General features: G+C 42.3%; 1 protein-coding gene across 4 annotated transcripts in view; it reads right to left on the minus strand.

Moving 5' to 3' along the window:
- Window positions 1-1,662: 1,662 nt before the first annotated feature.
- Window positions 1,663-12,838, minus strand: part of fignl2 (fidgetin like 2) — a 28,194-nt gene continuing 17,018 nt past the window's right edge. Inside the window, exons 2-3 of one of the 4 annotated variants that reach the window (XM_086066901.1) lie at window positions 7,762-7,958; window positions 1,663-3,808 (exon numbers count right to left, since the gene is read on the minus strand). In XM_086066901.1, coding sequence (XP_085923027.1) covers window positions 1,833-3,808; window positions 7,762-7,816 — 2,031 coding nt within the window. In that variant the 5' untranslated portion in view covers window positions 7,817-7,958 and the 3' untranslated portion in view covers window positions 1,663-1,832. Of the gene's footprint in view, window positions 3,809-6,370; window positions 6,439-6,579; window positions 7,686-7,761; window positions 7,959-12,838 lie in introns of those variants that run through there. The other 3 variants (XM_086066904.1, XM_086066905.1, XM_086066903.1) reach the window with 3 other exon arrangements.

Here is a 12,838-nt window from a genome sequence, read left to right on the forward strand (position 1 = left end):
TCATTATTGACTGCTGATTATGCTTGAAAACATTAATTGATTAGGTAGTGTGTCCCAAGACTTTTGTCCATCCATTGTATGAAGTAGTCCACTACAGTATGTACCCCTCTTCTCTTAGCAAAAGTCAGCTTAGGTTCAAACTTATGAATTGACCATAGGTGTGAATGTGAGTGGCTCTTTGTCTATATGTGCTCTGTGACTGACAAGCAAAAAGTCTATGGTGTACCCCACTTCTCTTGCCAAAAATCATCTTTGATTAACAGAAGACTCAACATTTTCCCAAGATGTGAATGTGATTGTGCCTCTGTTGCCACAGTCAACTGGCTCACCCACAACCCTAATGAGGACAAATGTTATAGAAAATGGATAACTGATACAACTGCGATGAAGTGTGATGGCATGATGTATTTATGTATGTTAGATTCACCTTAAACATCCACACACTGGAAACACTTGACTTTGGACTTTTCTGAAAGCTACATGATGTCATTTTCATGGTAAACTTGAACAAAAAGCAGTTTGTGCAACAAAAGTGAAATTCTTTGTCCTACATTAGTATTTCTTGAAGACAATCATTATCCCACCATCAACTACAATAAAAATAAAGGGCAGAAGCATTAAAGAAAAGAGAATAATATATTTATATATAATAATAAATGGATTTATGGCATCAAATATCCTTTGAAATACCTGAATTACATTCAATGTGACTCTTGTACCATATTCAAGTTTCTCTCGAGGCTAAAAGCCCAGCTGCAGTGTCTTTTAACAGGCTTTGTCCTCGCTTCTCACCACTGAGACCTCAAAGATTACATACATTCTTTGTTTCTTATTTCTGAGGTAAAGACATTCTTCCTGAGCATTTCAAACAAGACGACATCGAAACAAAGCAGACACAGACGTGGTGTGCAGGTGGGACCACAGGAGTCAAGGAGGAATGTGCTCACCGTTGATTGTGGCGGGTGTGAAATTTAAGGACAGCAGTCCAGTGGGAATAAACCAAATATTAGATCACATTTAAGCATGAGTGTGTAGGTGAAGTTAATAAAGACACGTGTGTAGTACTTTCGACTGGATGGTGTAGCTGTTGAGTATTTGGTGAGTAGCTAGCTAGCACGGGGACTGTTGCCATCCGGTTTGATTAGAACAATAGAACATTTGGCTTGTTGTGTTTTTGGTCAAATAATGTGGTTGATCCCAAAGCAAATATGAACACAAGCTTGTGTGTGTTCATGAAAGATGACTGGCAATAAATAGGATCCTGAGAGAAGCAGAAAATGGGGGGATTTTCCAAACCCTGATTATCCATTACCTTGGACCACATCACCTAGCAACAAATATTTGATTTTTGTCTTGGACCCAGGCTAAACAGGATCTCTGAGAGCATCCAAGTAGCTATCTGATTTTCCCATTAGACACAACAACACTCATCCAGGTCAATTAACATGTATTTTCTTTGGAGGTGGGGGTGAAGGAAATATCATAGATCTTCAACTGAAGTGGCAAATCAAGGTCCAGAAAGTAAAAAACCCTGCCACAGTTTGGCTTTAGCCCCAGGTGCTAGCCAGCGAGCTCCCTAACTAGCTCCCAGGGTGCTGCTAGGGAGCTCGCTAGCTAAGGGCTAAGGCCAAACTGTGGCAGGGTTTTTACTTTCTGGACCTGGATTTGCCACCTCTGATCTTCAAGGCCAACCAATGCCGGATAAAGTGAATGTGTTTTCAACTTTCTCGTACTTGGGAGCTTGGCTGGCTGTTATGGCCGCATGACTTGTAATAAGAAAAACAAACCAAACATTCAAATAGCCGGTCATAGTACAGTGACTGGCTGACTCCTCAGTGGCAACACATCTTGTTCCACTCCCTACAAGCGTCCGGCTCTTTTGTGGTGCTGTGTGGGCGCACCTTGCAGAAGGCATTCTCAAAGTCTGTGAAGGCTGGGGCTTTGCCATGCATTTTTTCTGATGCTGAGGAGAGAGCCTGCTGACTGAGCTGCAGCAGATCCCACACGGAGTAGCCTTCAGTACGCTGCAACACCGCGCTCAGCTCCCGCTCGCTCAGACTGTAGCCCTGAGGCGAAAGCGCTTGCAACAGCACATCCCGACGAATGCCCGGATCTGGCAGGCCGACGTGGTAGCGTTTGGCGAAGCTACGATGGAGTGCGTCTTGCAGCAGATCCGGCCTGCCGGTGGTGCACACGACAATCACCAAACCCGTGCTCATCTGGGCTTTCTCCAAGAAGGTACGCAGAGTGTGTCTCAGGCCCTCCTCCTCCATGTTTTCCACTTGGTTGAGCAGCACCACTGATGGTTGTCGTGCACCCGCCACCTGCAACACAGACCTCAGAATGTGTTCTGCCTCGGTCTTCCCTTTTAAAGCCAACAAGGCACCGCTCAGTCGGTAGAGGGAAGCTCCGATTTGTGAAGCCAGAGAATGAGTCAAGGTGTTTTTACCCCCTCCGCGAGGGCCAAACAGCAGAATGGTTCTTGGTGGTTGCTTCACTTGACTGGGTCTCAGCACAGGCCACAGCAGATCCTCTTCCAAGGCAGCCTTGACATGGGTGAGGCCAACCAACTCGCCCCATCTTAGGGCCGGGCTGCAGTCCAAAATCTCCTCATCAATAAGGTCCAACACGTCGGGGTCTGTACTCTTCATTGGAGAGCGCTTGTGGGCCTTAGAGCGCTGTTGCTGCTGGGTGAAGGTCTGCTCCTCCGCTGCGTTATCTCCTGTCATGCCAGCAGGAGGACTGTACTCCCCGGCTGGCCCATACTGAGGAGATACTAGGGGCTGCGAGGAGGGCTTGCTTGGCTTAAAATTTTGTGGATCTGTGCTGCCTGCTGAACTGCCGAAGCTGTTCCCACGGCACTCTGCTTTGTCACTCACGCTGTAAGGTGAGTTTCCTCCGGCTTTCTGGAGGTCATAGTTGTATTTCTTATAACAAGTGCTGTCCCCAACTTCATTCCTTTCTACAGCCATCTCAAATGCTTTTCTTTTCAACGGTCCGCTGGACTCCGATTTGTGAATGTTGGTACTCTGGTAACTGTAGTTTCCTCCCACCACCGAAGGCCTGGGGGGAACAGGAGTGGGCGCTGGCAGACCTGAGGGCAAGTATGTTGCAGAAGAGTGACTATAGCTAGGGGCAAGGCTGTGCTGGGGAGGGTATGTGCTGGGGGGGTAGCTATAGAAAGGTGTGGTAGGGCTATAACTGGGCACTACAGCGGTGGTGGATTGAAGTGTATGAAGGGAGGCAGGAGGAAGTGCTGCACCGGCCTGGTGGCAGTATCCAGATGAGAGATAGGTGCCGTTGTAGCTGGAGGGGTAGTCATTGGAGCCACTGCACGAGCTGCCACCGCTGTAGCCGGAGTCTGAGAGGTTGCTGTTCACCACCGACACACTGTTAATCCCAGCAAGGCCTGCGCTCGTAGCCACAGCCTTGGAAGTGGACAGGTTGTCATGGGAATAGGAGCCATCGGCGCTGTGTGTCAGTGGCCAGGGCTCCAGTTCAGCCTTCTGGCCACTGAGGCCCCCAAAGGCACTCGGCTCTGGGTAGGCACCAACAGCAGGCGGGCGCTCATACGCTGAGTCCAGTCCGCCGGAGTACTTCTCGGCGTAGCGCTTCAGCAGATTGGAAGCCGTAAGGGCGGATATGTCGTCATTGGCCCACGAGTAGTTGTAGGAGGTGCGGCCGCGGCCAGAGTAGAATTCCGACTTGTGTGCCGGGGAGGAGGTGGTGGAGGAGACGTCCAGGTGTTGTTCAGGCCACTGGCTGAGGGACTGGGCATGCTCTGGGTTCCAGTGCATCTTTAATAAACCTAATATAAAAGAATGTAGTTGTTATTATTGTGTTCAACAATATTTTCCTTTTCTATGAAAATGATAATAGAGACAATTCCTAAATTAAAGGTAATATAAGAGCATTATTCATCAAAATTTAAATTCCAACCAAAATCATAGTAATAAATACAGTAAACAGCCCACAAAATGAAATTCAGTTTTTGCTAGTCATATTCTATGTGGTATAAAATCAACATAGAATCTGCATTTCTACACAGTAAATTTGGTACATTTTACTCTAAAAATTTGTCTATCTGGCATTTCTGTGTTGGTTTTCTCTGAGTAGCCCAGTTTCCTCCCAGTCCCACGTTCTAAAACATGCAAGTAAGTTATTAGGTTATTTGAAAACTTTGTATTGTTCAAAAATGACTGTGAATGTGAATGGCTGTTTCTCAGATGTACTTTGTGATAGACTGGTGACCAGTCCAGGCTGTACCCCTCCAAAATTAGTTGGAAATGACTTCGATCTAGCCGCAATCCTAATGAGGACAAATGCTATAGAAAATGGATGCATAAATGATTTGTTTTGGCCTTTAGCAGCATTGCTGTCCTGCGCTTTCCTAACTCTACTCACTTTTATCTGAGAAGTACACGATCGCGCAGTGAGAGTAATGGCCGTTTAGTGGGGCGCTGATGAAAGCAGATCTGCAGGCTGCATGTGTGCTGTGCAATTTTCCCAGCATATATTGGCACACAGAAGAGTTCCAACTACTATTTCCTGTGCATTGCCAGCACCTACAGGTCTCCCAGAGGAGCTATTGTTATCTTCCAGAGCATGTTGCTCTGAATGCCTCCTCTCTCCTGCACCCCCCGTACCACCCACCAATACACTCAAGCATCCACCCACCCAGCATACACCAGAGCTGCACAGGCTCCTGGGCCGGCTGGACAGAGTGAGGGGAGGGAAGGTGGAGGGTGTGTGTTGGTGGACAGTGGTGTAGAGAGAGTGAGAGGGACAGATGGGGGGGGGGGGGTGTTGGGAGCTCGGCATAGTGTGCTATTCATCAGCACAGTCTCCCATAGAACATTGGAAAAGTTTTTGGGGCCGAATCACATTGCCTCGACTGGAAAGTATTTGTGTAATCAATGTACTTCACCGCAAGCATGTTTTCCGGAAGAGGGAAGCACGAGCGTACACCTGCGTAACTTGCATAGAAAAAAAAGGTTCTATCAAAATGATGTTTTTGTAACCAATCGAACTGCACCGATTTGCGTTATCACAACAAGCACTTCATAAAAACTTGTGCTACCTCGTGCTGAGACGCGAGTTTGACATTCCACACATAACTTGGCATTATTGAACTGTCACGAATCAGCCTGAGGTGGAGAAGAGTCCGAGAGCGAGAGGCGGAGAGAGAGAGCTACATAAAAAAAAAAAGCCACCGCCATCGCTGGCCTTACTGTTTTTCATGATGGTTCATTATTCATGGCTGTCTGTGCGTGTGGAGCCAGACTTCTTATTGCCGTCTAAATCAAATCTCGATATCTGCAGCCAGAGATTCCACTCACTGCTAAACTTTGGCCTCCTTTACTCTTTTTCAAAACCTCTGTGTGTATGTGTGTGTTTTCAGATTACGCACATTATTTATTCAGTCAGATGAGACCGGGAGACCAGATGGCTGTGGGATTATCACATCCTTCATATTCAAATCCACTGCCTTAAATTCCCAATGGCCAAAGTAGTTAAAGTACTTCCCTTAAGCTTTGGGTTCCGACACCCGCCATGGCCAAGACACAGCAGAACCGCTTCTCACACTCATCAAGCCTGAGACACCCCATTGACCGTGGATGTTTGTGGACTGAATCGCAGCTCTTTGTCCAGGCTGCAGAAAGCATATATGTCCTGCAGGCCCTTCCCATCTGCAGCCTGACCAGTTTCTGTACAGCCCCAATAATAGGGCCTGTGTGTGACAGAGATGGATGAGAGCCCAAGGGAGCTCATAAAACCTGCAGCAAGGAGGGAGGCATGGAAGGAAGGAGGGAAGGAAGGGAGGGGAAAGTCGACAGCAGGCGCTACGTCCTCTCAAAGCCGGCCAGAGCGGACATTAGAGGACTCATTGAGGCAGGCTAACTGCTGTCCACTCCATCATCAGCGTACTGCCGCTGCAGAATGGACTTCTTTCACAGTAAATCCCCACCACCATTTAGAACTTAAGAACACAAATTTAAGTGCAATATGAGGCAGAAACATTCTTATTTTATACATGGCCCATAATATAGGTAGTAAGGGCTTAAAGTTGTGTTCCTAAAATCTAAACGGTTATGTTTGACATTTTGAGTTGAATGTTTTTCTTTTTAAATGGGCAAAAGCGTTTTTATAAAATAAATGAAGTTAAATTAATATTATTTTTTTTATAATGAAAAAGACCTCTAAGGCACATTCCCTTCTTTTAAACTTGGAGAGTGAATTACAAAGTAGCCTTGGTCCAGAATATTGAAAAAGAATTAAAGTAAGCCAGGTACCAGTTGTCAAAATCATTTACAGCTACCAGCCACAGGCACTCGTTGGTAATGCTTACAACTAGCCGCTAGCCACTTACGTTGGAGACTTCTGCCATATTGTACAATGACGGCGTAATTAGCCTTTCCTTAGCGTCCTAAATTAGCAATTGAATATGAGTTCGGGATAGCGTTGTGTTGATGTTGGTCGAAACTTTAATGTCAATCAAAACTACGAACGTCTAAAAGGGAAGTCAAGCTAGCCATCACGCCATGACGTGGGCCACTTTCAAAGTAAAAGTCTACTTACGCTGTGTTCAGACTGCAGACAAATCGGATTCCTTCTCAAATCTGATTATTAGCGCTGACTGTCCAGACTGTTTTTAGCAAGTGTGCAAATCCGATCTGTGCCATGTTCAGACTGAGCCACATTATTGACCCATCTGACAGGTTGCTGTAGCAACGAAGTTGAATGGAGGCGGCGCCCAGCGCGTGTAGTGTTTGACGTCATGTGACGCTGTTTACCGCTCCGTACATCCCGTTCCTCACAAGCGCGTTAAGCGGTTTTCTTTTCTTTTTCTTAATTAAAAAAAAAAAATTAACGACCATATGTCTATGGCTTCGACCGGACACTATTTCGCTATTTCCGGTTGTGAAGCTCTGATGGGGTAGCGAGACCGGTTTCAGCGCAAGTAACGTGAACTGTCATTGTATTTCCGGTTGAGCATGACAGGAGCCGACTGGGCAGTGGAGCCGTCAAGACAAATGACTGCTGAGCATGCAAGGAAACAGCTGGGCAGCGAACCGATTGGATATTGACAGCGCGAGCACGTTGGTTTTGCACGCGCAGTGACGTCTGGTCAGTCAAATCCATTTTAAGTGTGTTTGCATCCTATCCAATTTGGATACGAAACTACCTCCCGCATGTGGTTCCAATCCGTCCCGCAAAAATCGAATTTCATGTGCTTTGTGACTGTTCAGACTACAAAATAGCCATCCACATTCAATCTGGATGGGCTAAAAATCTGATTTGGGCTGCCAGTCTGAACAAGGCCTAAGGCTATTTGCATTGGCGTCAACGTATTATTTGGCAAACTTTATTTTGAAGTTAGCCTGAGCATAAGCGGTGTGTTACGTTGAGTATGTTTCAGCTTCTTTGACATGTCTGAATGGTGTCCACTGTGAATGTGCACTTTGTTGTTGTTGGGGGTTTTTCCCCCCACCAACCAATCAGAGCTGACCACAGATCAATGATGATCCGTTGCACAACTAATATGTACGTATATGATGTAAAGATGACATACATGTGCTTTATGATGCTACAAACACCTGTTAATGTTGCACTTCTGTTAGTGCTTTTGGGATAGAGGAGGAATTGTGATTAAACAGCGTAATTTGATAATATCAAACAATATCATTATTGCACAATTTTACTGAAGTTTTTGTGATTGGTTGTAAGAAAGCCTTTAAACCCTTGGCTTTTTCTACTGACCAGTGACCTCAGCCGGCTGCAAGGAGATTGATAAAAAGCTGGAGGATATGCACATTCAAACTTCCCACTGCATGTGTGAGTGTTCCATGGTCCCAGGGGGGACAGATGTTCCTCTGCTGACCGCCTTACTGTCTGTGCGGCCATTGTGGCGGACGAGCATCCAGCAGGCGCGCGCAGCTCGGACAATCACTTTGGCCCTGAGACAAAAGATGAAGGATCCTATTGTTAGAGGCCTTTCTAATTATGGAAATCTTATTAATCTATTCAGCAGCGGTCCACAGAGAGCTTTTGTGCGAGCCTGGGATTTATCGAGGGAGCAGTGTGAGCTATATCCTTTTGTCGGCCTGCGTGATGGCAACACAGCTCACTTCAGCCAAAATCAGCCTAGTGGCGGGACTGGAGTTCAAGCTAGACCAGGGCCTTAGGTTAGGGTGACCTAACGTCCGTTTTTGTACGGACATGTCCTCTTTTAGGAGGCAAGAAAATGATCCGGGCGGATTTTCAAATTCCCTGTGAAATGTCCGGATTTTGTGTCTGATGAGCAACAGCATCTCTATACCCGCTGCCATTTGTCAAATTATTTGCCAATCAAATCCCGCCGTGGCACACGCCCATTTCTGTATTTTACGCAAGCCAGGCAAGAGGCACCCGCCTGTCTTCGCCAAAGTCATAAAAATATAGTATATACAATAAATAGAATGTTTTACAACAACGCTGAACTATATTTATAATTTAAACAATACTGGTAGATGGTTTGAAAAAAATCGCGAGTGCACACCACTTGCCTGGTCGTGTGTTCCCATTTACTTTAATGCGGCCGAAAGAGAGTCAAGCAGGTATGACGCCGCGCCCAGACCTACAAAATGCCAAAACGAAAATCTGTTTGTTTACGAACAACCTCAACAAGAAATATACACGTTTCCGTTCTGGTCGGGATTCATTCGAGGCAGAATGTTTGGTGTGCAAAGTTGACACGTATGTCTCCGTTGCCAACAAAGGGGCCGGCGTTTTGGACCACCATATAAGTTCAACTATCCGGTAAGAAAAAAAAAGCCACTGTTGGGGAAAGTTCTTCAGGTAAAATAGTGGACTATTTTGTTAATGCAAAAATTGATGTTAAAGTTATTGTTGCAGGGACGGAGAGCCTTTGCGTTTCACATTGTTAAACAAGGCACTGACTGTCATTCTGAACTACTTAAGATTGCAGAGTTCTTTTTTTCTATTTCTCTACATAATGCTAATGTAGAGAGAATACTTTCACTGATGCAAAGCCAGTGGACAAAGGATAGGGGTAAGTTGTCTGTGGATTCACTGAAGGGACTTCTGTTTACTTAGTACAATTTCAAGCCCATGTCATGCAAAGAATTTCATTTACACTTGACTTTAAGCACTTTATAGCTTAATTTGTTGTTTATGACTTTGGCAATAATGGCAGTTAAACTGTTGGTGGCTGATACTGTGATTTGATTGCACTGTTTTTGCATGTTTCCATTTTTTAGCCGCATTTAAAATGTGTTACGGCACTCCGTTTTGGGGTCCTCTTTTTTGATAACCACAATCTGGTCACCCTACCTTAGGCTATTTATAGATTTTTGAATGTGGGCTCAAAAAAGTGACTGTTTACATGCATAAATGAACCTGGGTTACTGAAATGAAGTTCAGTCGCTTGATCTTGATCTGTTAAATCCTAGTTTACATGCAATGGGTTCAGTTCCATCGCCTGCTGTATTACAACCAGGAGTGGATGCACTGGAAGTAGTCTGAGTTGCCACGAAAACAGGGTAAGCACACAAACATCCAGAATAGGCTAGCTGCTAGCTCACAAGTGCAATGTTGGCTCATTACACAATGAAACGAAAAACATACAGCTCCTTAAATCTGCACAGCGTAATGTGAGAGACTTCAGTGTTCTACTTTTTGCAGAATCGTAGCTCACTGACAACATCTCGAACACTGCTATTGAGCCGTATCGAGGCTAATATGCTAGCACGCTGACTGAGTCTGAGGTAAGACTCGCTGTGGGGGAGACATTAGTGACGCTTAGTACCAGAATGTTGCTGTTGCATACAAGCACTATTCTCCGCTGGCAGTTTATTATCATTAGGGGCAACCCTTCTACGTTCTGAGTGTACATTGATTCTGCTGGTTGCGATTTACATCCACCAACTGGGAAGAATAGCAGGAGAAGCGAGGCACTCTATATAGCAAAGAGTCATCGGGACTTGGACTTGAGTCGACTCGAGTCACTGTTCCTCATTAGTGATGACAATTTCCCCTACACAGCTCTACAGGTGTTACTCGCAAAACGACACCAGCATGTTAATTTTCCAACAAGAAGAGGAAGTCCCCTAGATCAGTGTTTCTCAACTTTATATAAGGGCATGGCACACTTTTTTTTTATTGAAAAAAATCTCAAGGCACACCACCCATAGAGAATGTTTAGAAAAGAAGAAGCTCTATAATGGCTACAGTGTGGCCTTTTTATTTTATTTTTTATTTTTATTTTTTTATTATTATTTTTTTTTTTTTAAAGTTTATACATGCAGTATATACATATCACCTCAGTCAACACCTATCTAGCACGTTTTGAATGTTTCCCTCCTCCTCCAACACACCTGATTCATATGATCAGCTCATCAGCAAGCTCTGCAGAAGCCTGATAATGATCCTGAAGGTTTGAATCAGGTGTGAGAGGAGGGAAACATCCAAAACATGCTGGATAGGTGCCCTTGAGGACCGGAGTTGGCGACTCCTGGTCTAGACTAACAAAATACAGACATTATTGCTGCGTTTTTAATTTTATTAAATAGTTTAGTTTTGCTGTTTATGTCACATTTTAAAACTGAATTTTTGTATTATAGAGATATGATCCACTACTTTTCAAACGTTTGAAATGTGTTTCCATGTATGTGCGCACACGTCTTCTCTTGTGAATTAAATGTTGTTTCCACAAACATGAAGGCTGAAACATCCACACAACGCCGGATCAGATGTTTTATTGATGTTGTGTACACATGCCAGAAGACTTTAGTGTCATTCCAGTAGTCTGGGCGTGTGACGTGAACTTCTAAAATGGTAAACACCCTCACATTAAAGAATTTATGTGCATGTTAAAAGTGTGGTTTCAATTTTTATTTGCAATGTTTTTTTTCTTTTCTTAAAGTGCATGTAAACATACCAACTGACAGCGTTTGCTGTTGTGGAAGAAACCCAAGTAGAAGTTTATATTAGTATTCATGTTTTCTTATAACAAGGAAATGGTGAAACATTATCTTGCCAAGAAGCCGACCGATGGAGGGCTATGGTGCTGTTTCACTGCTCCCAAGAGGGTGTCATCTCTTTCTACCTCTCATGGAATTTTTATTTTTCCTGCCCCAAGGAGCAAAATGGACACGCAGGCAGCAAACCTTCTGGAAGAGTGCGATATTAAACTGTTGTAAACAAGAGGGCTGTGGATCAATCCAATCAGGGACTCCTTTCAAGATTAAGCATCACTTCAGCCACCCACACTCCTCCACCCATCATCAATAGCAAGCAACCAACATCGCCAATTTATCTATCACCCACGGAAGTTCACGCTCATATGTATGCATGTCTCATATTTTGTTGCTGCTTCTAAATACAGACGATTTTATCATGCACAAATGTTGCTCAGCTAAGATCTTAACTCTTGTGTTGGACAAAACAAAACAAATAATTACAAAAAACAAAATTAATAAAACCTCTTCAGCTGACCTTGTTCTTTCTTTCTTTCTTTCTTTCTTTCTTTCTTTCTTTCTTTCTTTCTTTCTTTCTTTCTTTCTTTCTTTCTTTCTTTCTTTCTTTCCTTCTTTCTTTCTTCAATCCAATTCAAATACACCAACTGAAAAGCAGATTTGGATATCGGTGTTGTACCTGAACGAGTTCAATTATGGTGGACCAAAACTACAAAAATTAAAAATGACTAGAAGGGAAATTAAAAACGGCTATATAAAATACAATAAAAAAATAAAATAAAAACAATATATATAAATATATATATAAATATGTATACATGTATGTATATATATATATACATGTATATATATACATGTATACATATATGTATATATATATATACATGTATACATATATGTATATATATATATACATGTATATATATATATATATATACACACATGTATATATATATATACATATACATGTATATATATATACATACATGTATATATATATATATATATATATATACACACATGTGTATATATATATATATATATATATATATATACACATGTATATATATATATATATATATATATATATATATATATATATATACACATGTATATATATATATATATATATACACATGTATATATATATACATATATATATATATATATATATATATATATATATATATATACATATATATATTTATATATATTGTTTTTATTTTATTTTTTTATTGTATTTTATATAGCCGTTTTTAATTTCCCTTCTAGTCATTTTTAATTTTTGCAGTTTTGGTCCATCATAATTGAACTCGTACAAAAATATATATATATATATGTATATGTATATGTATATATATATATATATATATATATATATATATATATATATATATATATATACGTATATATATATATATATATATATATATGTATATATATTGCGTAACAAACAAGGAGCGTATGTAATTCTGCCGTCCCTTAGCTGTTTAATGACACAACCGTTGGAGTAAACGCACGATAAGAAGAATTAACACATTGTAGATCTAAACCAAATATGCTTCGTTGATTAAACATCGCTAGCCCAAACACAACAGTCAATGGAGGATCGCATTCAAATTGTAACAATCCGTAGTATGGCACCGTGCCACATGGCACCTCTTAATTTTTGTTATGCCAATGCAAAGCTTTTTCGTTTTGTCTTCAGTGTATTTGCGGTTGTGTACATAATTGTACGCTTATTACTGACACGTGATAGCGCAAAGAATTTAATAAAGTAAGTTCAGCCCATTTTTGCTTTCTATTTTAGGCTATGCAGCAGTGCTACAAAAGACATGTCTACATGGCTGTACTACCTTCAC

The sequence above is a fragment of the Leptonotus elevatus genome, chromosome 2 (genome assembly GCF_054856555.1).
Source record: "Leptonotus elevatus isolate MCC_2025b chromosome 2, RoL_Lele_1.0, whole genome shotgun sequence".
In the NCBI taxonomy this organism is placed as follows: domain Eukaryota; kingdom Metazoa; phylum Chordata; class Actinopteri; order Syngnathiformes; family Syngnathidae; genus Leptonotus; species Leptonotus elevatus.